This window comes from Schistocerca americana, chromosome 5 (assembly GCF_021461395.2).
Source record: "Schistocerca americana isolate TAMUIC-IGC-003095 chromosome 5, iqSchAmer2.1, whole genome shotgun sequence".
Lineage (NCBI taxonomy): Eukaryota > Metazoa > Arthropoda > Insecta > Orthoptera > Acrididae > Schistocerca > Schistocerca americana.
This window is the reverse complement of record NC_060123.1, coordinates 707134619-707160038: the sequence shown is the minus strand read 5'-3', so window position 1 is coordinate 707160038 and position 25420 is coordinate 707134619. Positions and strand designations below refer to the sequence as shown.

Sequence of the window (25420 nt, the reverse complement as noted above, 5' to 3'; positions counted from 1 at the left end):
TAATTGACTGATCTGGCCTTGTAACACTAACCAAAATGGCCTTGCTGTTCTGGTACTGCGAACGGATGAAAGCAAGGGGAAACTACAGCCGTAATTTTTCCCGAGGGCATGAAGCTTTACTGTATGATAAAATGATGATGGCACCCTCTTGGGTAAAATATTCCGGAGGTAAAATAGTCCCCCATTCAGATCTCCGGGTGGGGACTACTCAAGAGGATGTCGTTATCAGGAGAAAGAAAACTGGCGTTCTACGGATCGGAGCTTGGAATGTCAGATCCCTTAATTGGGCAGGTAGGTTAGAAAATTTAAAAAGGGAAATGGATAGGTTAAAGTTAGATATAGTGGGACTTAGTGAAGTTCGGTGGCAGGAGGAACAAGACTTTTGGTCAGGTGAATACAGGGTTATAAATACAAAATCAAATAGGGGTAATGCAGGAGTAGGTTTAATAATGAATGAAAAAATAGGAGTGGGGGTAAGCTACCACAAACAGCATGGTGAACACATTATTGTGGCCAAGATAGACATGAAGCCCACGCCTACTACAGTAGTACCAAGTTTATATGCCAACTAGCTCAGCAGGTGACGAAGAAATTGATGAAATGTATGATGAGATAAAAGAAATTATTCAGGTAGTGAAGGGAGACCAAAAATTTAATAGCCATGGGTGACTGGAATCCAAGAGTAGGAAAAGGGAGAGAAGGAAACATAGTAGGTGAACATGGATTGGGGCAAAGAAATGAAAGAGGAAGCCGCCTGGTAGAATTTTGTGCAGAGCGTAACTTAATCATACCTAACACTTGGTTTAAGAATCATAAAAGAAGGTTGTACACATGGAAGAATCCTGGAAATACTAGAAGGTATCAGATAGATTATATAATGGTAAGGCAGAGATTTAGGAACCAGGTTTTAAATTGTAAGACATTTCCAGGGGCAGATGTGGACTCTGACCACAATTTATTGGTTATGAACGGTAGATTAAAACTGAAGAAACTGCAAAAAGGTGGGAATTTAAGGAGATGGGACCTGGATAAACTGAAAGAACCAAAGGTTGTACAGAGTTTCAGGGAGAGCATAAGGGAACAATTGACAGGAATGGGGGAAAGAAATACAGTAGAAGAAGAATGGGTAGCTTTGAGGGATGAAATAGTGAAGGAAACAGAGGCTCAAGTAGGTAAAAAGACAAGGGCTAATTGAAATCCTTGGGTAACAGAAGAGATACTGAATTTAATTGATGAAAGGAGAAAATATAAAAATGCAGTAAATGAAGCAGGCAAAAAGGAATACAAACGTCTCAAAAATGATATCAACAGGAAGTGCAAAATGACTAAGCAGGGATGGCTAGAGGACAAATGTAAGGATGTAGCGGTAGGATAGATACTGCCTACAGGAAAATTAAAGAGACCTTTGGAGAAAGGAGAACCACTTGCATGAATATCAAGAGCTCAGATGGCAACCCAGTTCTAAGCAAAGAAGGGAAAGCAGAAAGGTGGAAGGAGTATATAGAGGGTCTATACAAGGGTGATGTACTTGAGGACAATATTATGGAATGTAAGAGGATGTAGATGAAGATGAAATGGGAGATATGATACAGCGTGAAGAGTTTGACAGAGCACTGTCAGATCTAAGTTGAAACAAGGCCTCCGGAGTAGACAACATTCCATTGGAACTACTGACAGCCTTGGGAGAGCCAGCCCTGACAAAACTCTACCATCTGGTGAGCAAGATGTATGAGACAGGTGAAATACCCTCAGACTTCAAGAAGAATATAATAATTCCAATCACATAGAAAGCAGTTGTTAACAGATGTGAAAATTACCGAACTATCAGTTTAATAAGTCACAGCTACAAAATACTAACGCAAATTATTTACCGACGAATGGAAAAACTGACAGAAGCCGACCTTGGGGTAGATCAGTTTGGATTCCGTAGAAATGTTGGAACACGTGAGGCAATACTGACCCTACGACTTATCTTAGAAGAAAGATTAAGGAAAGGCAAACCTACGTTTCTAGCATTTGTAGACTTACAGAAAGCTTTTGAAAATGTTGATTGGAATATTCTCTTTCAAATTCTGAAGGTGGCAGGGGTAAAATGTAGAGAGTGAAAGGCTATTTACAATTTGTACAGAAAGCAGATGGCAGTTATAAGAGTCGAGGGGTATGAAAGGGAAGCAGTGGTTGGGAAGGAAGTGAGACAGGGTTGTAGCCTCTCCCAGATGTTATTCAATCTGTATATTGAGCAAGCAATAAAGGAAACAAAAGAAAAATTCGGAGTAGGTATGAAAGTCCATGGAGAAGAAACAAAAACTTTGAGGTTTGTCGATGACATTGTAATTCTGTCAGAGACAGCAAAGGACTTGGAAGAGCAGTTGAATGGAATGGACAGTGTCTTGAAAGGAGGTTATAAGATTAACATCAACAAAAGCAAAACGAGGATAATGGAAATTAGTTGAATTAAGTTGGGTGATGCTGAGGGAATTAGACTAGGAAATGAGACACTTAAAGTAGTGAAGGAGTTTTGCTATTTGGGTAGCAAAATAACTGATGATAGTCGAAGTAGAGAGGATATAAAATGTAGACTGGCAAAGGCAAGGAAAGCGTTTCTCAAGAAGATAAATTTGTTAACATTGAGTATAGATTTAAGTGTCAGGAAGTCATTTCTGAAAGTATTTGTATGGAGTGTAGCCATGTATGGAAGTGAAACGTGGACGATAAATAACGTCGACAAGAAGAGAATAGAAGCATTCGAAATGTGGTGCTACAGAAGAATGCTGAAGATTAGATGGGTAGATCACATAACTAATGATGAGGTATTGAATAGAATTGGGGAGAAGAGGAGCTTGTGGCACAACTTGATTAGAAGAAGGGATTGGTTGGTAGGACATGTTCTGAGGCATCGAGGGATCACCAATTTAGTATTGGAGGGCAGCGTGGAGGGTAAAAATCGTAGAGGGAGACCAAGAGATGAATACACTAAGCAGATTCAGAAGGATGTAGGCTGCAGTAGGGACTGGGAGATGAAGAAGTTTGCACAGGAAAGAGTAGCATGGAGAGCTGCATCAAACCAGTCTCAGGACTGAAGACAACAACAACAGTAAACTGAGTGCAACACTTCGCAGGTACCAATACACCTCGATTCTGGGTTTGCAAAATAGTCTCGGAGTACCCACAGCTGCTATTGTTCAATAACAGGTTCAGGGTTTGCAAGGCATTTTGACAAACATTTCTGAGGACAAGATGAATTCTCTGCGCCCAGAGTTCCTAGGGCCCTCGTCCCTGAGCGTGAACATGGAGTCACCCACCCTCTTCATCGCAACCATTATCCAGAAAGCTACTCTACTCACAGCTGAAGCAACAGGTTTCTCACCTGTCCACTTTAATACAGCATGACCAGTACAGAACTTAACTACATCTACAGACTATAGTCTCACAAAATGAACTGCCACAAATTTCAATTCATATTGTTTTGTAGAAGTCTGCACTTCTGATCAGAATGTAATTCAAGACTTCCTGTAAAAGTATATGAAGTTGTAAATGTTGGCTGAGGGAGTAGTGTACAGATATAAATTACTTTACTCACTCCATTGTCTGTATAACACTAAGAATGTTGAGTTTGTAGTTTCAAAATTACCTGTCATAATATACCAGCCCGTGTTCTTTGTAGCTCAACAACACTATCAAGAGGCGATTGTCACAATATATGTAGACTGACTGGGAGAGTTAACAAAGTTTTTCTGATGAAAGTGTCCATTGGTTCTCTCCTTGTGGTGGAAGTAAGTTCATGTGTGTACTTTCTATTCTGCAATGACTTTCAAGACAAGCAGACAACAGAGACTTAAGTGTATACACTGCACTAACAACAAATGACCACTACACTGTTTAGTACTATTCCTGCTTGTGACAGCAAAATTTAACCAAGTAGATTAGAAACAAAGCTGCTACTCTGGGGAAAAAAGCTTCTACATTTCAGTTATATTAAAGAGCTGCTGTTTATTTTGTATGGGTAACTTAATATTTATATAATGGAAGGAAACATTCCACGTGGGAAAAATTATATATAAAAACAAAGATGAGGTGACTTACCGAACAAAAGCGCTGGCAGGTCGATAGACACACAAACAAACACAAACATACACACAAAATTCAAGCTTTCGCAACAAACTGTTGCCTCATCAGGAAAGAGGGAAGGAGAGGGGAAGACGAAAGGAAGTGGGTTTTAAGGGAGAGGGTAAGGAGTCATTCCAATCCCGGGAGCGGAAAGACTTACCTTAGGGGGAAAAAGGACAGGTATACACTCGCACACACGCACATATCCATCCACACATACAGACACAAGCAGACATATTTAAAGACCAAATATGTCTGCTTGTGTCTGTATGTGTGGATGGATATGTGCGTGTGTGCGAGTGTATACCTGTCCTTTTTCCCCCTAAGGTAAGTCTTTCCGCTCCCGGGATTGGAATGACTCCTTACCCTCTCCCTTAAAACCCACTTCCTTTCGTCTTCCCCTCTCCTTCCCTCTTTCCTGATGAGGCAACAGTTTGTTGCGAAAGCTTGAATTTTGTGTGTATGTTTGTGTTTGTTTGTGTGTCTATCGACCTGCCAGCACTTTTGTTCGGTAAGTCACCTCATCTTTGTTTTTATATATAACTTAATATTTACATTTATATTTAGTGTCACCATGCTCATGGTTGTGTTTGTTTGTATGTCTGCGTGATTTTATGGACTTTCTGCTATATAAGAACATCCAGAGCTCAAAAACTAGTTGATACTGTGTTCTGTTATGTGTGTCTATACACATGTAGTAGGTGAATATGGAATGGAGGTACGGAATGAAAGAGGAAGCTGCCTGGCAGAATTTTGCGCAGAGCATAACTTAATCACTTGGTTTAAGAATCATGAAAGAAGGCTGTATACATGGAAAAAGCCTGGAGATTCTGATAGGTTTCAGATAGATTATATAATGGTAAGGCAGAGATTTAGGAACCAGATTTTAAATTGTAAAACATTTCCAGGAGCAGATGTGGACTCTGACCACAATCTATTGGTTATGAACTGTAGATTAAAACTGAAGAAACTGCAAAAAGGTGGGAATTTAAGGAGATGGGACCTGGATAAACTGAAAGAACCAAAGGTTGTACAGAGTTTCAGGGAGAGCATAAGGGAACAATTGACAGGAATGGGGGAAAGAAATACAGTAGAAGAAGAATGGGTAGCTTTGAGGGATGAAATAGTGAAGGAAACAGAGGCTCAAGTAGGTAAAAAGACAAGGGCTAATTGAAATCCTTGGGTAACAGAAGAGATACTGAATTTAATTGATGAAAGGAGAAAATATAAAAATGCAGTAAATGAAGCAGGCAAAAAGGAATACAAACGTCTCAAAAATGATATCAACAGGAAGTGCAAAATGACTAAGCAGGGATGGCTAGAGGACAAATGTAAGGATGTAGCGGTAGGATAGATACTGCCTACAGGAAAATTAAAGAGACCTTTGGAGAAAGGAGAACCACTTGCATGAATATCAAGAGCTCAGATGGCAACCCAGTTCTAAGCAAAGAAGGGAAAGCAGAAAGGTGGAAGGAATATATAGAAGGTCTATACAAGGGTGATGTTCTTGAGGACAATATTATGGAAATGTAAGAGGATGTAGATGAAGATGAAATGGGAGATATGATACAGCGTGAAGAGTTTGACAGAGCACTGTCAGATCTAAGTTGAAACAAGGCCTCCGGAGTAGACAACATTCCATTGGAACTACTGACAGCCTTGGGAGAGCCAGCCCTGACAAAACTCTACCATCTGGTGAGCAAGATGTATGAGACAGGCGAAATACCCTCAGACGTCAAGAAGAATATAATAATTCCAATCCCATAGAAAGCAGTTGTTAACAGATGTGAAAATTACCGAACTATCAGTTTAATAAGTCACAGCCGCAAAATACTAATGCAAATTCTTTACAGACAAATGGAAAAACTGGTAGAACCCGACCTCGGGGTAGATCAGTTTGGATTCCGTAGAAATGTTGGAACACGTGAGGCAATACTGACCCTACGACTTATCTTAGAAGAAAGATTAAGGAAAGGCAAACCTACGTTTCTAGCATTTGTAGACTTACAGAAAGCTTTTGAAAATGTTGATTGGAATATTCTCTTTCAAATTCTGAAGGTGGCAGGGGTAAAATGTAGAGAGTGAAAGGCTATTTACAATTTGTACAGAAAGCAGATGGCAGTTATAAGAGTCGAGGGGTATGAAAGGGAAGCAGTGGTTGGGAAGGAAGTGAGACAGGGTTGTAGCCTCTCCCAGATGTTATTCAATCTGTATATTGAGCGAGCAGTAAGGGAAACAAAAGAAAAATTCGGAGTAGGAACTAAAATCCATGGAGAAGAAATTAAATCTTTGAGGTTCGCTGATAACATTGTAATTCTGTCAGAGACAGCACGGGACCTGGAAGAGCAGCTGAACGGAATGGACAGTGTCTTGAAAGGAGGATATAAGATGAACATCAACAAAAGCAAAACGAGGATAATGGAATGTAGTCGAATTAAGTCGGGTGATGCTGTGGGAATTAGATTAGGATATGAGACACTTAAAGTAGTAAAGGAGTTTTGCTATTTGGGGAGCAAAATAACTGAGAATGGTCAGAGTAGTGGAGATATAAAATGTAGACTGGCAATGGCAAGAAAAGCGTTTCTGAAGAAGAGAAATTTGTTAACATCAAGTATAGATTTAAGTGTCAGGAAGTCATTTCTGAAAGTATTTGTATGGAGTGTAGCCATGTATGGAAGTGAAATGTGGACGATAAATAGTTTAGACAAAAAGAGAATAAAAGCTTTCGAAATGTGGTGCTACAGAAGAATGCTGAAGATTAGATGGGTAGATCACATAACTAATGAGGAGGTATTGAATATAATTGGGAAAAAATTTGTGGCACAACTTGACTAGAAGAAGGGATCTTTTGGTACGACATATTCTGAGGCATCAAGAGATCATCAATTTAGTAGTGGAGGGCAGCGTGGAGGGTAAAACTCGTAGAGGGAGACTAAGAGATGAATGCACTAAACAGATTCAGAAGGATGTAGGTTGCAGTATGTACTGGGAGATGAAGAAGCTTGAACAGGATAGAGTAGCATAGAGAGCTGCATCAATCCAGTCTCTGGACTGAAGACCACAACAACAACAACAACAACAACATATGATGAGAATGCCAGATAATCGATGGCCAAAGAAGGTTTATGTATGGAAACCAACTGGCAGATGTTAGCTCAGAAGACCACAACGTTTTTGGATAGACCACTTAAATGGAGTAATGTAAAATCGCAGCATCAACAAGGAAGAGGTGATTGATAAAGAGGTTTGGCGGAGGATAACAGGAATACAACAAGATGCCATTATTAATTAATGTTTGTATTGATTAATCCTGTAATAATAATAATAATAATAATAATAATAAAACAGTCAGAAATGAGCTTCTCAATTACTTTATCTATGTGAGAGATCCAAGTTTCTCCTTGAGTATGTAATGTTCAAAGGACTTACAGGGATACAGTTGAGTGACATAGCCAGTATCCACTGTTATTTCGACAGGAGAACACACTGACATTTTCAAGGTTTGACTGCAGGAAGTAAGTGCTGTGCATGCAAATTCTGCATGGAATCCTGCTCTCTTCTTTGTCCAAAAACAGAGAGTCAGAGTTAATACTACCTCACCCATTGATTACAAAATTCAGTATTGATAACTTCTGATGTCACTCATTCATCTAAGGTTTGTGATGGTACTAGCATTTACAGTGTGTGTGTGTGTGTGTGTGTGTGTGTAGGCGCGCATGTGAGCGGGTGTTGTTAGATGTTTCCTGAGTTTTTATGTAAACCAAGGTTTTAAATTCCCTTGCACAGCACTTACTTGTTCCAGTTATTCCTTGACAATGGCAGCATGTGCTCCTGTTGGAATATTGGTGGTTATCGATGATGTCATCAGGCTGTATTTCTGTAAGTTACTTCAACATTGTGTACATCTGGAGAAACTTACATCTCATGTTGTTTATGTGCATTGTTGCTTCGAAGTTTGGATAAATTTCACAGCAGTAGAGTAAGACTGCAATGTGTGCTGTGATTTTTGCTGAGATGATGTGACCAAAATATTGTTCCCATATTTGTGCATCAAATTAATTTTCCTGCCACCAATAGCATGAAGCAACACGCCAGCCTAGCTCTCATTTGCGAAAGGATCTGTTACACTCACTGACAGTTGTGTCTTGTTTCCAAGGAACTGTTTCAGCTTCATTTAATAATTGCTTCAAAAATTTTGGCTTTTTCTTCGCAATGGCTGGAGTACTATTCATGGCTGCAGCCTGACTGAGTTCATTCTGTAACCATCTGGCTCAGAGCCTAATACTATACCCTGACATTCTGTATGGAGAAAGCTTTTGATGATGCAGCTTTATCCAAGGTTGGAAAAGGTTAAATTTTCCAGCAATTCCGAAGCGTTTGCCAGTGGTTGATTTTATTAGTTCTGCTGACCAGACAGTTTTTAAACTACCTTCTGATGTTGAAGAGAAGGCTAGGAGGGAGGAAAGTCGTGTTGACTGGAGCACATCCAGCTGAGAAGGCTGCTTTATGTTCACTTACAAGATGACCCAAATTTGTTATTTTACCTGCAGACAAGAGCAATGTTACCATTGTTTTGCACAAGCAGGATTACGTTTAAAAGATGCAGTGCTAACTGTCTGATTCAGGGTATCATAGGATCGGTACTGACCCTATAAAAAGTGTTGAGAGGATCACTAACAGCCTCCGGAAGAAAAGTTCGTGTCACAGGAGACTATCGAGAGTCTACGTTCTTATTGTACTGCTCCCCCTAAGCTGTATGGCCTTCCTATGGTCCACGACAAAGGAGTTCCACTTCATCTGATTGTGAGTAACACTGGTGACATGCAGTCTAGCAAAACACCTTGCCGCTCTGGTGACCCCTAAGGTAGGATGGGGTGAGCATCACATTAGGAACTCAGCAGATTTCTTATGTCAATTAGTGAGAATGCGTTTCAATGAATCTGACCTTTTAGTAAGTTTTGATGTGGTCTCTCTCTTCAATTATGTACTTTTGTCTGATTCATTATGGTTGACTGAGGTTAGGTTTGGTGTTGAATTAACAAACCTATTTTGACATATGTTTACTTCAACTTATTGTTTACTCGATGTCCAGAGCAGACAGACAGAGCTGCAATAGGAAACCCGTTGTCACCTATTATTGCCTATTTGTTTACAGAAGACTTTGAGGAACCTGCCTCGGAGTTGATGGCTTTGAAACCTGCATGGTTTTTCAGATACATAGGCAATACTATTGTTTTTTGGTCTCATGACAGTGAGAAATCAAACGACCTTTTAGAAAACCTAAATTCAATCCACCCAAATATCTGTTTCATGATGGATGTGGAAAAGGATGCCTCTCACCCTTCTTTTATGTGTTGGTCAGCAGGAAGCTTTTTTGTATGCTGGTACATACCATTTATAGGAAGTCTACTCCCACTGACATGTAGCTGTAAGCTGATAGTTGTCCACATCTGGCTCAATGGGAAGCGGTACTTTGTACCATGGTTCACAGGGCCCATGTCATGTCAGTCCTTAAGAGTTCATCATCTCAGTTAATCCATCTCAGGGTCACCTTTTGTCAGAATGATTATACTGAGAGACAGATCTGACACATTTTGTGTAATAAGCCAATTGTTCAACAGGAGAGTGATGACAATATTGAGGAGGCACCAAAGTCTACAGACTTTTTGCCTTACAAAGCGAGCTTTTTGAACAAGACCGAGCATATTTTGTGGAAATATTATGTGAAATGTGTTTCTGGACCACCACCAAAATCAGGGTCCATTTAGGTTCCATAAATGATGATCTTGGTTTGAGTTAAGGCGGTGTCTACCGTATTCCTTGCAGTTGTGGCATGTCATATATTTGTCAGACTATCAGGACTGTAGAGAATCAGTGTATTGAGCATTACACGTGTTTACAACAGCTGAGTAAATTCACCATTGCAGAACATTGTCTTGCCTCCAGTCATTCTATGGAATATAACAACATGGTGGTTCTGGCATTCACTTTCAGCTACTGGATAGTCTTATTAGAGAAGCAGCTGAAATTAAATTAGAAAGTAACCTTATAAATAGAAATGGTGTTTTTTGTTTAAATTCAGAATGGAATTCTTCTTTCACTCCTGTCAAACAATAAAGGGACAGAGTTTATGATACTTCAACCATTGGTTATTAAATTCACTATTGATAACTTGTGATGGTGGTCATCCTTGGTTTTTGAAGGAACTAGTGCCTACAGAGAGAGAGAGAGAGAGAGAGAGAGAGAGAGAGAGAGAGAGAGAGAGAGAGAGTTATCTTTCCAGAGTTTCTCTGCAAAACGAGGTTTTAAATTCCTCTGCTCAGCGATTACTAGCTGCAGTTATGGCTTGAAAATGGCAGGTGTGCTCCTGTCGAAATACTGGCAGTTGTCAACAATGACATCTGACTCTATTCCCGTAAGTTATTTGAACATTATCTGTGTGTTGATCCATTTTAACTTAACATGCAGTTGGAGCCCAAATAATTGTATATACACAGTTTCCTTTAAAGGGAGGAAAGAAGATTGGGTTTAATGGGTTTAATATCCTGCGTAGTTTCATTTAGTGTTTGGCAGTTGATGACTACTTCTGACATCAATAGCTCTACACTGCTTGTTTGAAAATTAGTCAGTTATTGAAAAATAATTTTATTCAAAATATAATTATGCCAAATTCCCAACCTTGTCTGCTGAACTCTCTGGAACATCCCAAGTAATTATGGAATGGACATTTGTATTTCTTGACAGCTTGATGAATTAGTGAATGTCTTGTCAGTTTATCTCTGCGACTAAATGTTGCACCACAGTGCTGCAATTGAATTACAATAATCAGTCACTTTTACAAGTAATTACATCTTGGATTTTAAGGGAACAGAATACTGCACACATAAAAATATAAATTAATGACATATAGCTGACAAAAATAAATTACAGAGAAACAATTAAGCTTAATATCAATAAATGGCTATTGAGAAACATTGTCCCAACTGATGTCCACATTTTTGCGATCACTGTTTTGATTAATTAATCTGTCAATATTCATCTTATGGAAACCCATACGAGACAGTAACTGCAAATTTTATGTGCACCCTCAACAATTAAATTACATGTAATATATTAGGAGATTATATTTAGTTAAATTGAAAGAATCAGAATTTGTTGAGCATTTCAATGGGAGCATTAGGCACCAAGTAACTCAAACACGGGAAAGGAATACAAGAGTATATAAATGGGTACCTTTGGGAGATGAAATGGTAAAGCCAACAGAGTATCATCTAGGCAAAATGATATGGTTTAGTTAACATCCTTGGGTAACATGTAAGGTATTGAAATTTCCGCACAAATGAGACTTTGAATGACAAAGAGAAACATTTAAAGCATATTTTACAGATTTTATCTTGCTTGAGGAGGAGTGGAAGCAAAGAACAGGAAAGGATTATGCAGATGATGTGGAGGATGTATGTGTATGAATGATTCCTACATCTGAGGAAAAACTTTACCTGATACCTTACTCTAATTTTAAATGTACTTTAAAGATACCCATCTGCCATTAGACACCTGATATTTATCATTCTACACTGTTGTTATTCTATACTGGATTTTCCATTTTACGAGATACTGAATTTAAAGCGCAAAATGAGAAAACCAACATTAGCAACCAAACATTATCTAAGTTAAAACACACACACACACACACACACACACACACACACACACACACACACACAGAGAGAGAGAGAGAGAGAGAGAGAGAGAGAGAGAGAGAGAGAAATTTAAACACCCAGCCATAGAAACATCCAGCAGAATAGTACATGCTGTGACTGCCAAACAAAGCAAAACAAAAGGCAGTTGCAATCCATGAGCTGAAAAGAAAGTCCACAAGTGCACAAGGTGAATATGAATGCATAGCAACATGCAAATGAGAAAATGTGGCTAAACATGGTTACTAAATGCTATTTTCTGAAATGTTTTCAAAAACGAAAACTAAGTAGATATTCCAGAATTTGAATTAAGAATAACTGCCAACTTGAGTAACTTAGAAGTAAACATCCTCAGTAGAGCGAAGCAGCTAAAACACTTAAGAAAGGCAAAGCCTCTGGTCCAGATTGTATACCAGTCAGGTTTCTTTCACAGTACACTGATACAACAGCCTCATACTTAGCAATCACATACAACTATTCGCTCATAGGAAGATCTGTACCCAAAGAGTGGAAAGTCACACCAACAGTCAGGGAATGAAATAAGATTAATCCACTGAATTACAGACCCATGCCACTAATGTTGCTTTGCAGTGGAACATATGCTTTACTTTAGAACATTATGAATAACCTCTAAGAAAACAATTTATTGACAAATAGCCAACGCAGATTCCGAAAATATCATTCTTTTGAAACACAACTGGTTCTTTATTCTCATGAAGTAATTAGTGCTATCAATGGGGGACATCAAATTGAGTCCATATTTTTTGATTTCCAGAAGGTTTTTGATACCATATCCCACAAGCAATTACTAATTAAACTGCATGCCTATGGAGTATTATCTTGGTTGTGTGACTGGATTCATGATTTCCTTGAGAAAGTCACTGAGTAAAACAGAAGTAATAACTGGCATTCCTCAAAGAAGTATTACAGGCTCTCTGTTATTCCTGATCTACACAAGCAATTTTGGAGACAATCTGAGCAGCCCTCTTAGATTGTTTGTACATGATGCTGTCATTTACCATCTTGAAAAGTCATCAGATAATAAAAAGTGGCAATTGACTCTAAATAATGAAAAGTGTGAAGTCATCCACATGGGTACTAAAAGAAATCCACTGAATTTCAGTTACACAACAAATCACATATATCAAAAAGCTGTAAACTTAATTAAATACTTAAGGATTACAATTACAAATAACTTAAATTGGAACAATCATGCAGTTGATATTGTGGGGAGAAAAACCAAAGACTGAGATTTACTGGCAGGACAATTAGAAATGCTTGTTCACGCTCTTCTGGAGTACTACTGTGGGGTAGGGGATCCGCATCAGGCATCCAAAAAGTTCAAAGAAGGGCAGCTCATTTTGTATTATCGCAAAATAAGGGATAGAGTGCCACAGATGTGATACATGAACTGGTGTGGCAGACATTAAAACAAAGGTGTTTTTCGCTGCAATGGAACCTTCTCATGAAATGTCAATTACCAATTGAGTGTGAAAATTTTTTTGTTAGTGCCCAACTACACAGGCAGGTGTGATAACCATAATAAAATAACACATTGCCAGGCACTTAATTGTGAATTGCAGAGTGATCATGTAAATTTAGATGTAGATAAAAGTAATTTTAAATGTGAGAACTCATACAATCTCAAAAATTACAATGACTACCATAGATGCTATAAATAAGAGTGAAACGTGTCTGGTATACATAAGGCTTTATACCAGAGTGTCAAACTATTTTATGTGCATGGACATGCATACCTTGTGGCTAAGGGGTGCAGGCACTGCTGCCCTCAGAATCACTACACTACACTACACCTACTACTACTACTACTACTACTACTACTACGACCACCACGACCACCATCACCACCACTACAACAAATGTGTAAAACTGTAAAAGTATGTCAAAGAATTACAATCATACTCTTGACATAAGATTTGGTAGGAAGGAAATCCACAATTAAGCTTCATAGTAGAATCTGATAATCAAGTGCTTTAATTGTAAACAGTTTTATTGGTTCAAAAACACAACCAGTTTTGGGCAATTGTAAACCCATCTTCAGGTGTAAAAGACTGAAACATGGAAAATGAATAAGCTACAGCAACAGATTGTATAGCACTTCTTGTTATAATAATAGTGGAGATTCACTATTCAACAGTAAATATGAGGTTGATATGGTCAGGTTAGTCAGAATGAAAATATATATGTTGCATCAGACAAACACTAAATAACCTAAGGAAAGTCAGCAATCAAAGTAGCTTTCTGGTGCAACACTCTTGTTTTCATTCCAACTAACCTGAGCGTATCAACCTCATAAATATAGTTGGGCATTGGATCTCCACTATTATTATAACATCTTGAGTCTTATACATTCTTATTAAATTCTTCGTTTCCCTTTTTGTAGACTTGTACAGCTGAAGATGAGCTTATAACTGCCACAAATCAGTCATCTTTTTGAATCAATAAAACTCTTTCAAACTGAAGTAGTTGATTATCTGGTTCTGCATATGGTCTGGGAGATGTCTTTGGTACTGACAGACCAGTAGCATTGTTCCATTGCCTAGTACCTGCAAGTAGCCAGCTAATGATGGACTGCATTTGTGCAGGTAGCACATGGTGGGCTGCCACTCTGCAAACCTGACACTCATGTGTCTGAAACGTATCAGTAAGTGTCTCAAGTACAACTGGTGCTATTGTTTCACCATTTTCCTAACTAGCAATTCAGCTCATAGTTTATTTTGCTTTGGTTGTTTTTAGCACTTATTTGTACCTGCTTCATTTCAAACAATGCCCAGTGCGACAAGTAGTACCAACTCAACATCCAAAGTGAAGCAGAGGAAGAAAAGTGTGTTACATAGTTAAGTCTGCAAATCTGTGTGTTCTGTAAGGGACTGTCTTGGGAAAGAAAAGGAAAAAAAGGTAAGCTCTTATTTCCTGTTGCTCAGCTGGTTAAGAGGACTGCAATGACATCAAGAGTAAGCAAGAACATATAATGATGGGGAAAGAACAGAGCAGTACAGATTGTGGTGCGTAACATGGCTACACACACTAGGGAACAAGTGGCCAAGGAAGAAGAAGCAAGTGACAGCTTCAGACGATTTCCAGAGAGACACTATTTGTAATCATTTATGCAGCTATTATAAGAGAAACGAATATCCCACACTATCTAAATAACTTGTGTCACTTCCAAAAAAAATCATCTTTTTCAAAGGAACCAAATTCTCATTGTGTACAGTGCTCTCAGACATAGGCATCAGCTATTCAAAGTTGAACAGATGCCAAGTATTAATGGAAAGAGTAGATGATGTTGCATGGCGGTACAAGTTTCTCCGCATTGTCGTAGGTGTGAGATTCAAAAGTATAGTGAGGCTAGATGAAACCTGGATTGATTACAGCCATTCATTACGCTATGGTCGCAGGTTCAAATCCTGCCTTGGGCATGGATGTGTGTGATGTCCTTAGGTTAGTTAGGTTTAAGTAGTTCTAAGTTCTAGGGGACGGATGACCTCAGAAGTTAAGTCCTATAGTGCTCAGAGCCATTTGAACCATTCATTACATAGAGGATGGAAAACCTGAGGGACTGTGGCACTGCCTGTTGGAAATGGAGACTAAATTATTATTTTACATGAAGGTACACTGGATGATTTTGTGACAAATCACCTGTTAACATTTCATTTGAAAAAGACGGGTGGTTACCAATTAAAAAAAAAAAGTGTACTTTCTCAAAAGTAATTCAAGTTACTTATGAGAAATCTGAGAAGTCCATCAGTGATTGTTATGGTTAATGCTCCATATCATTCTGCTGTTCATAATAAGACCAACTTCGGCAACAAAAAAGAGAATAACATTCAGTGGCTGAAATGACGAAAGTGGATTTCTGTTCAAGAAGGCTGAATTGTTCAAAACTGTGGCACCAAAGAAACTGCAATTTCCAACATTTGCAACTGCTGAGATTACGATAAGGCAAGGGTATGAAATTGTTTGTTTTCCTCCATATCTCTGTCATTGACAGAGTATGGACCGGAAGAAAAATCAGCATATCGGAAGCTACAAATCTCCTTGTACCAGCTGTCAATCGCATAACAAGTGAGACCTGGATGAAAACTGTGAACAGCACTGCAAGCACCATAACAGAGGATGCCAAATATGAAGGCATTGTGGAAGAATACAGTCAAAAAGTTATCATTCTTGTGGGAGGGAGCAGTGATAGTGCGAAGAGTGCTGAAGAATGCTACTCTAAATCATATTCTGACAGTGATGCAAATGAAGTTTTCTCATTAGTGAAACTATGACACACTTAGAAGTGTAAGACGGGGGCATGCCATCAGGTTATCATCGTACTGCGAGTCCTTTATCCAAAGGATAACTGTTTGTACATTTATCCTTGTGACTTCTCAGCAATTTTAGTGAGTTTTTGCCTTTCACTATCGTCGACTCCTTCAGATTTTATCTTGCTTCCCCCCTTTGCATAAATTTCATCCTTTTCGTAAGAAAAGTTTATGATATTTCAGCATGTTATTAAATACGTAGTTCAATTTTTTGAATTTTTGTATTACAAGTAGCAATTTTAAATACATTCATGTACACAAATATGACTTGCATGTTGTCAAGGCATTTGTTTCTGCTGGTAGAAAATGCAAGTAGTACTGGGCGGGCGTAGGGTGCTGTAAGCAGTGTCCAGCAACTTTGCCATCTGCCCACTTGAATTGTGAATACCAGTCACTCATCTCATGGACTATGAAACTGTTTAGATTTACAACTTACATAATTAACACAAAGTTTGACACTGCATGTTGACTGGAAGTTCAGAAAAAAATCTGGTAACTGGAAAATGCTGTTCTTAATGCATCATCTAGGTACGAGTCTGTCAAGCTAAATCAATATTTATTCTTGATCACACTCAAAGAGAAACTCTGACCTTGTGCAGATATGTCACGTCAAAACAAAAATAAATTTTCAAATACACGCTAATGATTATGGGATATTTATTCCTGTCCACCAGAATCCAGCAACTGCTTGAAGCTGTAAAACATGATTTCAAAGATATATCTTTTTAAGGATTTTAAATTTCCATTTATAAATCCTCTGGATTACAATTTCTGAAGATCTAAAATATCCAACCTCCAAGTTCAGTAATGTCAACAACAGAAACAATTGGACTAGTGAGAATTATAATGACTGGTTCAAGTGTTAAAAACCGGCTAAACCTGTTACTAAATTCTGTGATTAGTATTTCGAGATGTTGGTTAAAAATAGATAAAACACATTTACCAACATTTATAGTTGAATTCAAAGCTGGAATGTGCAACAGGGAATTTTTTTTTAAATGTGCAATCCTTAATTTTGGCTTCCTCTGAAAATCATTTACTTCACTTATCATAGCTGAAGCATTGTTATTTTTCCCTTGCAATTGGAGGTTAAGGTCATTTAATTTTGAGGCGATATCTGCCAAGAAACCTAGATGTAGGGCCCATGGCATTGCATCGAGTTTCTGATGACATTTCCCAGAAAATGATTGCAGAAAATGTCTGATGTCATCCAGAAGACTGCAGAATCATTCTAAAGTTTTTCCCGAATCTGGAGATCGCGAGTGATTATGTATATCTAGGCTCTCTGATCAATTCCAGGAAAGTGTGATAAAGAGATAAGATGATGACTCATTCTTGGCCAAGCCGCAATGCTCAAACTCACTAAGGTATGGCAGAATCGAGCAATATCCAAGACAACGAAGATGCGCTTGGTAGAAGCATTGGTGTTTCCTGTATTCTTATACAGATGTGAGACCTGGACCGTGAAAGATAGTGATAAGAGCTGCCTTCGAGATGTGGTGTTGGCGGAGGATTCTACGTGTACTGTGGACACAAAAAAGAACGAATGTCTCAATAACAAAAGAACTTAAAATCACAAGAAGGATACCTTCTTTTGTCAGCCAAAGATCCCTTCAGTTTCTTGGGCACATCTTGAGAAGGAAAGGAGATAATTTAAAGAAGACCATCATGCAGGGAAAAATTGAGGGCAGAAGATCACATGGGAGAGTAGCAAACAGATGGTTGGATCAAGCAAAGAAGATTACCAGCCTGTCTCTTCACATCATATTAGGAAAGGCTGAAGATCGCTGTGGATGGAGACATCTGTCTGAAGTTTCAACTACGTGTGAAGGAATGAGGAAATGAGGTCACGACACTCAGCAATGAGTAAAACGACTAATGAGAGAGAGAAGCTACCCTACGTCTGTGTGAAGAATTGTGTCATCGTACTCAGAATCTGTTATATCAAACGATTTCTTCACAATCAGTGAAGTGTAGAAGGTGATTGGATGTAATTACATGAGCTGCACTTTCATGATATGGTCAAACTTCAAAACCTTTATATGTAAAGCTTCCTGATGTATAATAAAGTGATAAGAAGGAAATTTTGGAAATGAATCATCTTTAGTACAAACTGCAAGAAACCCATTAATCTTTCTAGTCACTGAAGACTATAACAAACAAGGTTACAGTAACAAGTCCAGAGAGTGGAAAGTTGCTACCTTTCAAAAATTTACAAAAATGAAGTGGCAGCATTTTTACAAACTTCTCTTCAACCTCAATATCATAATAAATAAACACAACTCTCCAATATTGAATATGTCAATGCTTTAGTCAAAATGAAGTGAAAAATGTTCACATGACTCAAGGCCTGATATGACAGAGATTCTAAATGTTCAAAAATCTGTACATGTCTAGTAACAGTTAGGTGAGAAAATTGAAGTCCTTTAATAGAAGACATAACTGCACTGAAAAATATCTGAAAAATTGCAGGTCCTGATACAACTGAGATTCTAAATTTTTAGTAATATGTGAAGATATCTAGTAACAGTTTGATGAGGTAATTGAAGTCCTTTTATAGATGACGTAACTGTAGACTGATTTTTCTGACAATTGAATGGAGAGCTGCAGCAATGATGACAGTTTCCCTAAATTCTTCACCATCCCTGAAAAGTTATATCCTTTTCACTAAAACGTAAAAGAATATGTAAAAGCCCACTGTCACATTACTATTTTGTTGAGCTGGCTTTGTAAATGCACTTCGTTGCAATGTTAATTTAGATTTTAAGTCTCTAACTTCATGTTTTCATAGTTCAGAATTAGCAGGAAACTCAGTATTAGGGGGAAACTCAGTATTAAAGTCTGTGTGGTTTGTCAAAAAATTATGTTCTACATTCAATTTCTTGGGACCACACACTCCTGTAGCACAGTTAACACATAGGCTTTCCATTGTATTTCACATAACAATGCTGCCCCTCCCAATCATTGTTAAGACTGTGATTTCTTTGTCTTTCAATAAACTTATTGTTTGTGGCAAAGCTTGGTTGAGATTAAAGTGAATATGTCTCCAATTCTCAACAGAGGCCTAATATTTGTCCAGGAAAACAGAGTACAGCTTTGCAAGTACAAAAAAAAAGTTTTGTTTGGCAATTTGATTTAACATTAGAAATCATCAGAACCGAAATTTGCTTACAAAGTGTTCCAGGACAATGTATCACGGGCACCAAGGCGCATGGGGGCACCACATTGGATAGCCTTGCTTTATACAGTTGCAAATGACTACTTCCCATATTAACAGTAAGTTCAAATAAATATAGCAACAGGAAGAAATCTTGCCTTACTGCTTTTCTAATTTTAGCTTTTCCTTCTTGCCAATTTTATGCATATAATCAATGTTGTTGTACTATCTTTACAATATGCCTATCTTCCAAAAGCTTTGATTACTTCCTTCCACTCAAGATTATCAAATGACTTCTCCAAATCAACATGGGCAATGGTTTGGTGGCTCAGGGGTAAAGCACCAGACTATGAATCCAGAGGTCTTGCTTTCAACTGTCAGTCAGTCCCAGTACTTTTATCCATCATTTGTCACTTCTCTAACCTCTGGCAATATTTGCTGATGTGGAAAATGCTGAGTTGCAACATTATTCAGAGTCCATGTTAAACTATGGGTCCCACTATAATTGCCCAGTGAGTCAGCCTTAAGGGTCAGAGGAAGGCATCTGCATATGCAATAAATCCCTGTAGTGTTCAAATCAACCTTAGAGTTGATGATACCTTTATCTTTAAGGACTATGTATGCATTCATTGTCCCCTCTGGTTATGCCTTTACCTTTAAGGACAATGTTTATATTCATTCTTCTCTCTAGTCATCTCTTATGGAAGACACTGAATGAAAAATGGTTTCCCATGCTATGGTGTGAACAAAATGGCTATAAACTTAATACTTCCCTCAAAGACCGAGTGATAAATACAGAGCTATGGAATGCAGTTGACAGTGTGTCAAAAAAGGTATATGCACTTAAAACAAGTAGCTATCATCAAAATCCATGAAGCTTAAGAGTAGATTCACATCTTCAGCACTTGGGAGAAGTAACATCTCAGGAGTCATCACAAGAAGGTGAGGGTAGTCAACATAAGATCTTCCAGTAGGACCAAGCCTCCTGCAGGTCCAACACCACATTTGCCAGTGGACACAAACTGCAGATGCATCCTCTGGTTCTCACTCAGGATTCAAGGGAAGACCATGTTTCACAGCTGCTGGTAGTATCCTCCAGGAGGCTGATACAATCCTGGAGCTTGGTGAGACAACCAGTGAAAACTTCCATTATTTAGTATCCTACTTAATAGTTGAAGACATACAGCTGGAGCTGAGAGACCTTGTGGTGGCTCGAGACCTGCCGGGACTCAAATTCCAGAAGGCTCCATGGCAGTACAGGTGGTGGAAGAACTAGAGTAGCGAGCATATAAACAAATGCCAACACTCAACACACAGTCCACAGCAGGTACTGCCTTTATAGAGTTTAAAATAGATGCAGAATAATTGTAGTTTTAGTTTTCTAACATGTTATATATATTTTTTCTAAATTCATTCTAGTACATGCTATACTACACATTAAATATACTGTGTGTAACAGATTTCTTTCGTAAAATGGCGAAAAATTAACGTTATGTATAGTTTTCTCGTGAATAGGTCAATGTACTGTAGCACAAAATAAATAAAAATAGAAATAACAAGTTCCTACTTGTTGCTAAAATTCATATTGCTCTTCGTCAAGTTTGTGTTCAATTTCTCTCTCTATTCTTTTATTATAAGTGTGAATATATTTGCTGCAAGTGTCATTGTAGCCATGAGCTCGACTCCAGTCCACCATCAGCTACGGAGGGCAAAGCTCTGAGAATGCCAGCCAGTCATGCTGGCAAAACATCAGAAAAATCAACAAACAAACATCATCCAAAGGACCTGAGATAGAAGCCAACACAAAATTGCTCATTAAACAGTTTGTTATTGATAAAATTATTTAGTTGGATGGATAAAAAATCTATTCACCAAGTGGCGGCAGAACACACACACACACATGAAAGACTGTTATGGTTTGCAAGCTTTCGAAGCCAGTGGCTCCTTTCTCAGGCAGAAGGGTTGAAGGGGAAGGAAGGAGGGTGAAGGAAAAGGACCAGAGAGGTCTAGGAAAAGGGATAGATTTTGGGAAAGTCACGCAGAACTGCAGGTCAGGGGAGACTTACCATATGGGATGAGAAGGAAAGACCGATTGTTGGGAACTGCATCGAATGAGATTTGAAAAACTGAGAGCTTAAAGGTGGAAGACACAGTAATATGCAAGACAGAAACTACTACAAAAACATCGAGCATGAGTTAATAAGAGTGAGAAGCTAAGTGCATTGTATGTAACAGAGGTGGGAGGGGGTGGTGAAAAATAGACAGGAAAGACAATGAAAGATGGATATTAAAATGGAGTGAAGCAGAGAGAAGAAAAGCTGAGATGGAAAAAATTAATATAAATTAAGACCAGGTGCGTGGCGAAAACCAAGGACATGTTATAGTGCTAGTTCTCACCGGCAGAGTTCTGAGAAACTGGTGTCTGGGGGAAGAATCCAGATAGCACATGTGGTGAAACAGGTATCGAGTTTACTCTCTGCCTCTGTCCATTCATCCTAATTGACAATTTGGTGGCAGTCATGTCGAAGTAAAAGGCTGAACAGTGTTTACATAATAGCTGGTATGCGACATGTCATTTTGCGTATACTATCAAAGGGAGAGCCACCTGCGAAACAACACGTCATATACCAGCTATTATGTAAACACTGTTCAGCCTTCTACATCGGCAAGACTACGACCAAATTATCAATTAGGATGAATGGACATAGGCAGAGAGTATATACTGGCGACTCGCAATATCCTGTTGCAGAGCATGCTCTACAACATGACATTTGTGATCTTGACACCTGTTTCACCATACACGCCATCAGGATTCTTCCCGCAAACAACAGTCTCTCAGAACTCTGTAGGTGGGTACTAGCACTACCATGTCCTTGGTTCTCGCCAGCCATCTGGTCTTAATTTATGTTAATTTCTTCTGACTCAGCTCTTCTTCACTGTATCTACTCTGTGCTTTACTTCTTTGTAATTTCCGGATGTCATTGCTGGCATGGTTGTCTCTCGATCAGAATGCCATCTTCCGTGCAGTACACGATCATAATGACACCTGCTGACAGTTTGTATGATTATATCGTTACTTACACAGAGGACAGGGAAATAGCAATTTGTTGCTTTAATTTCGGACGCCAATGTCTGTAACTTCACACAGAAACATACAGAATATTTTTTGTAACCGTTAATGTAAGGGAGCGGTTTTTTGGTCAGATAATATCTCTAAGTTAAGTAATTAATATTACACATAAAAGTTGGTCCAATAACTTTATCGAGAAATAGTTAATGTAGATAGGTAGTCATTCACATTTTGGATTTAGTTACTGAAATTTCTATTCTCATTAAAAAGTATGTCTGTATTGGACTGATGACCTTATTTTTATCTTGCTACCCCTCATAACTGTGTGTTCTGTGGCATTACTGAAGCTATCTGAAATCTGCATGTTTTGTTCATTGATTATGGCTATGTTTTGGAGAAGAATAATTAACCGTGAGTTTGATTGGCTAAATTAAATATTACTAACATGATCACAGTCAAACTTTTTGTAAAATAACAGCTCAAATGACTTATAGCATGTTACGGTTATTTACAACTTGTGCATAAACCAGAATGCAGCTATGAGAGTCAAAGGATATGAAAAGGAAGCAGTGGTTTTGACAGGAGTGAGACAGGGTTGTACCTATCCCCAAAGTTATTCAATCTGGACATTGAGCAAGCAGTAATGGAAACCAAGGAGAAATTTGGGGAGGAAACTGAAATTCAGGGAGAAGATACAAAAACAATGAGGTCTGTTGATAACATTGCAACAAAGGACTTGGAAGAGAACAAAGGACTTGGAAGAGCAGTTGAATGGAATGGACAGTCCCTTAAACCGGTGTTTCAGGAAGTCTTTTCTGAAAGTATTTGTCTTGAGTGTAGCTGATCTTAGGTGAAACATGAAAGATAAGCAGTTTAGACAAGAAGAGAACAAGTTTTTAGATTGTGGGGCTAAAAAAAAATGCCAAAGATCAGATGTTTGGATAACTAATGAGGAGGTAGTGAAACAAACTGAAGAAGAAAGAAATTTGTGACATGGTTTGACTAAATGAAGGGCTCGACTGAGTCATGAGGCATTAAGGAATCCACTACCAAAGATTTAAATTTATAATTGACTTTCTTAACTGTTTTTCATTCATCACTGCAGCGCAGGAAGTAACGCAAAATGCCAAAAACTGGAGATATGGAATGAAGCCTGTAGACATCAACTACTGCTAGCAAGAGGGGAAGGTGCAGTCCATGTAAAGAAACACCAATACAACAGAAGATGCTTCTTAAATAACAGCGAAATGCGCCTGGTGTAATTCTTTTTAATTACACTGCAGTCAGCTCAAGACAGATAACCTATAATAAAAGATGTTAACAGCTGCTGTGGAAGATGGCCACACAAAGAAACATACTATTTAAGTATGTTTCTGTGTATTTATCTACTGAGTAAGAGTAGAGAAGGAATAGTGACATAGGTGGGTTTTTTTTCTTTTTTCTTTTTTCGGGAGGGGGGAAACCATGATGAGTGGACACGAGACATTAGTATATAGCAGTGTGGTGGAGTGTGAGCTAGGGGAGAAGGTGAGGAGTAAGAAGTGAAGTAAAACTGCGAGGGGGGTGGGGGGTGAGTGGGAGGGGATGAAGGATGGAAAGGCTCTTTTCTTCTTCATGTGATTTAATCAATTATTCTATATAGAGTCTGGTTTCCAAAATTTATCTGGTCATTGAGCAACTGTTTATTTTGTGTTAATGCTTTTTTTACGTGGAAATTTTCATGGAAAGGAAGGAGGTGTGTGGTTCATGGTGTGGGTTCCTGTAGTCATGTCCTAGTTCATGAACCACGGGCAACGTATGAGTGGCCAAGTAAGTGGTCCCGACAGTCGGGATACCAGTTACTTTGGAATAAGGCTGGGCATCTCGGACATATTCTGAGTCGTGGTCACCTTTGTGCTCATACGGCAAAGACTACCAAATCCACCGGTTAGTTTCTCAGCCGTTAGGGGTAAAACCCAATGGGACTCGGGGCAAGTAAGGCTAGCAAGCTGCTTCCCTGGTACTTTAAATATGATGCTGGCAACAATCAGAGCAAAATGCCTCGGACCTTTGGAGGTGACGGAGTCCCACCTCTAACTGACAAACCAGGGACTCCTAAGATACGACTTGGCAAACAAATGGTAATGAGATGGGGAGCTATTAATATCAATGGGGGCTACTCTTGGAAGAAGATAGAGCTGGCAGAGGCTGCAAGTAAGATGGGGCTGGACGTTTTAGCTGTTAGTGACATTCGGGTAAGGGGTGAGAAAGAAGAAGAAGTGGGAGAATACAAGGTCTACTTGTCAGGAGTCAAAGTAGGAATAGCACAATGGGGTGTAGGGCTTTACATCAGGAAAGAAATGGAACCCAGCGTAGTTGCAATAAGGTATGTAAACGAACGACTGATGTGGATAGATTTGACAGTGTCTAGCAAGAAAATTAGGATCGTGTCAGTATATTCGCATTGTGAAGGGACAGATCAAGATAAGATGGATAGTTTTTATGAGGCACTCAGTGATGTAGTTGTTAGAGTAAAGGACAAGGACAGTGTTCTGCTCATGGGTGATTTTAACGCCAGGATTGGAAATCGAACAGAAGGGTATGAAAAGGTTATGGGTAAATTTGGAGAGGATATGGAGGCCAACAGGAACGGGCAGCAACTCTTGGATTTCTGTGCCAGTATGGGCTTAGTAATCACAAACTCCTTTTTTAAACATAAGAACATTCACTGGTATACTTGGGAAAGCAGGGGAACCAGATCTGTCATTGACTATATAATAACAGATCAGGAATTCAGGAAGGCTGTGAGGGACACACGTGTATTCAGGGGATTCTTTGATGACACTGATCATTATTTAATCTGCAGTGAAATTGGGATTGCGAGGCCGAAAGTGCAGGAGGTCAGGTCCATATGTAGAAGGATAAGAGTGGAGAAACTTCAGGATAAGGAAATCAGGCACAAGTACATAACAGCGATCTCGGAAAGGTACCAGTTAGTTGAATGTAGCCAATTACAGTCATTGGAAAAGGAATGGACAAGGTACAGGGACACAGTACTAGAAGTGGCTAAAGAATGTCTTGG

The 25420-nt window shown here is 38.8% G+C and overlaps 1 protein-coding gene across 1 annotated transcript in view; it reads right to left on the bottom strand.

Annotated features, from left to right (window-relative positions):
• Positions 1 to 25420, bottom strand: part of LOC124615910 (zinc finger protein 442-like) — a 363598-nt gene that overhangs the window by 17615 nt on the left and 320563 nt on the right. The window contains exon 14 of the mRNA XM_047144088.1: positions 10786 to 10912. Coding sequence (XP_047000044.1) covers positions 10786 to 10912 — 127 coding nt within the window. The remainder of the gene's footprint in view (positions 1 to 10785; positions 10913 to 25420) is intronic.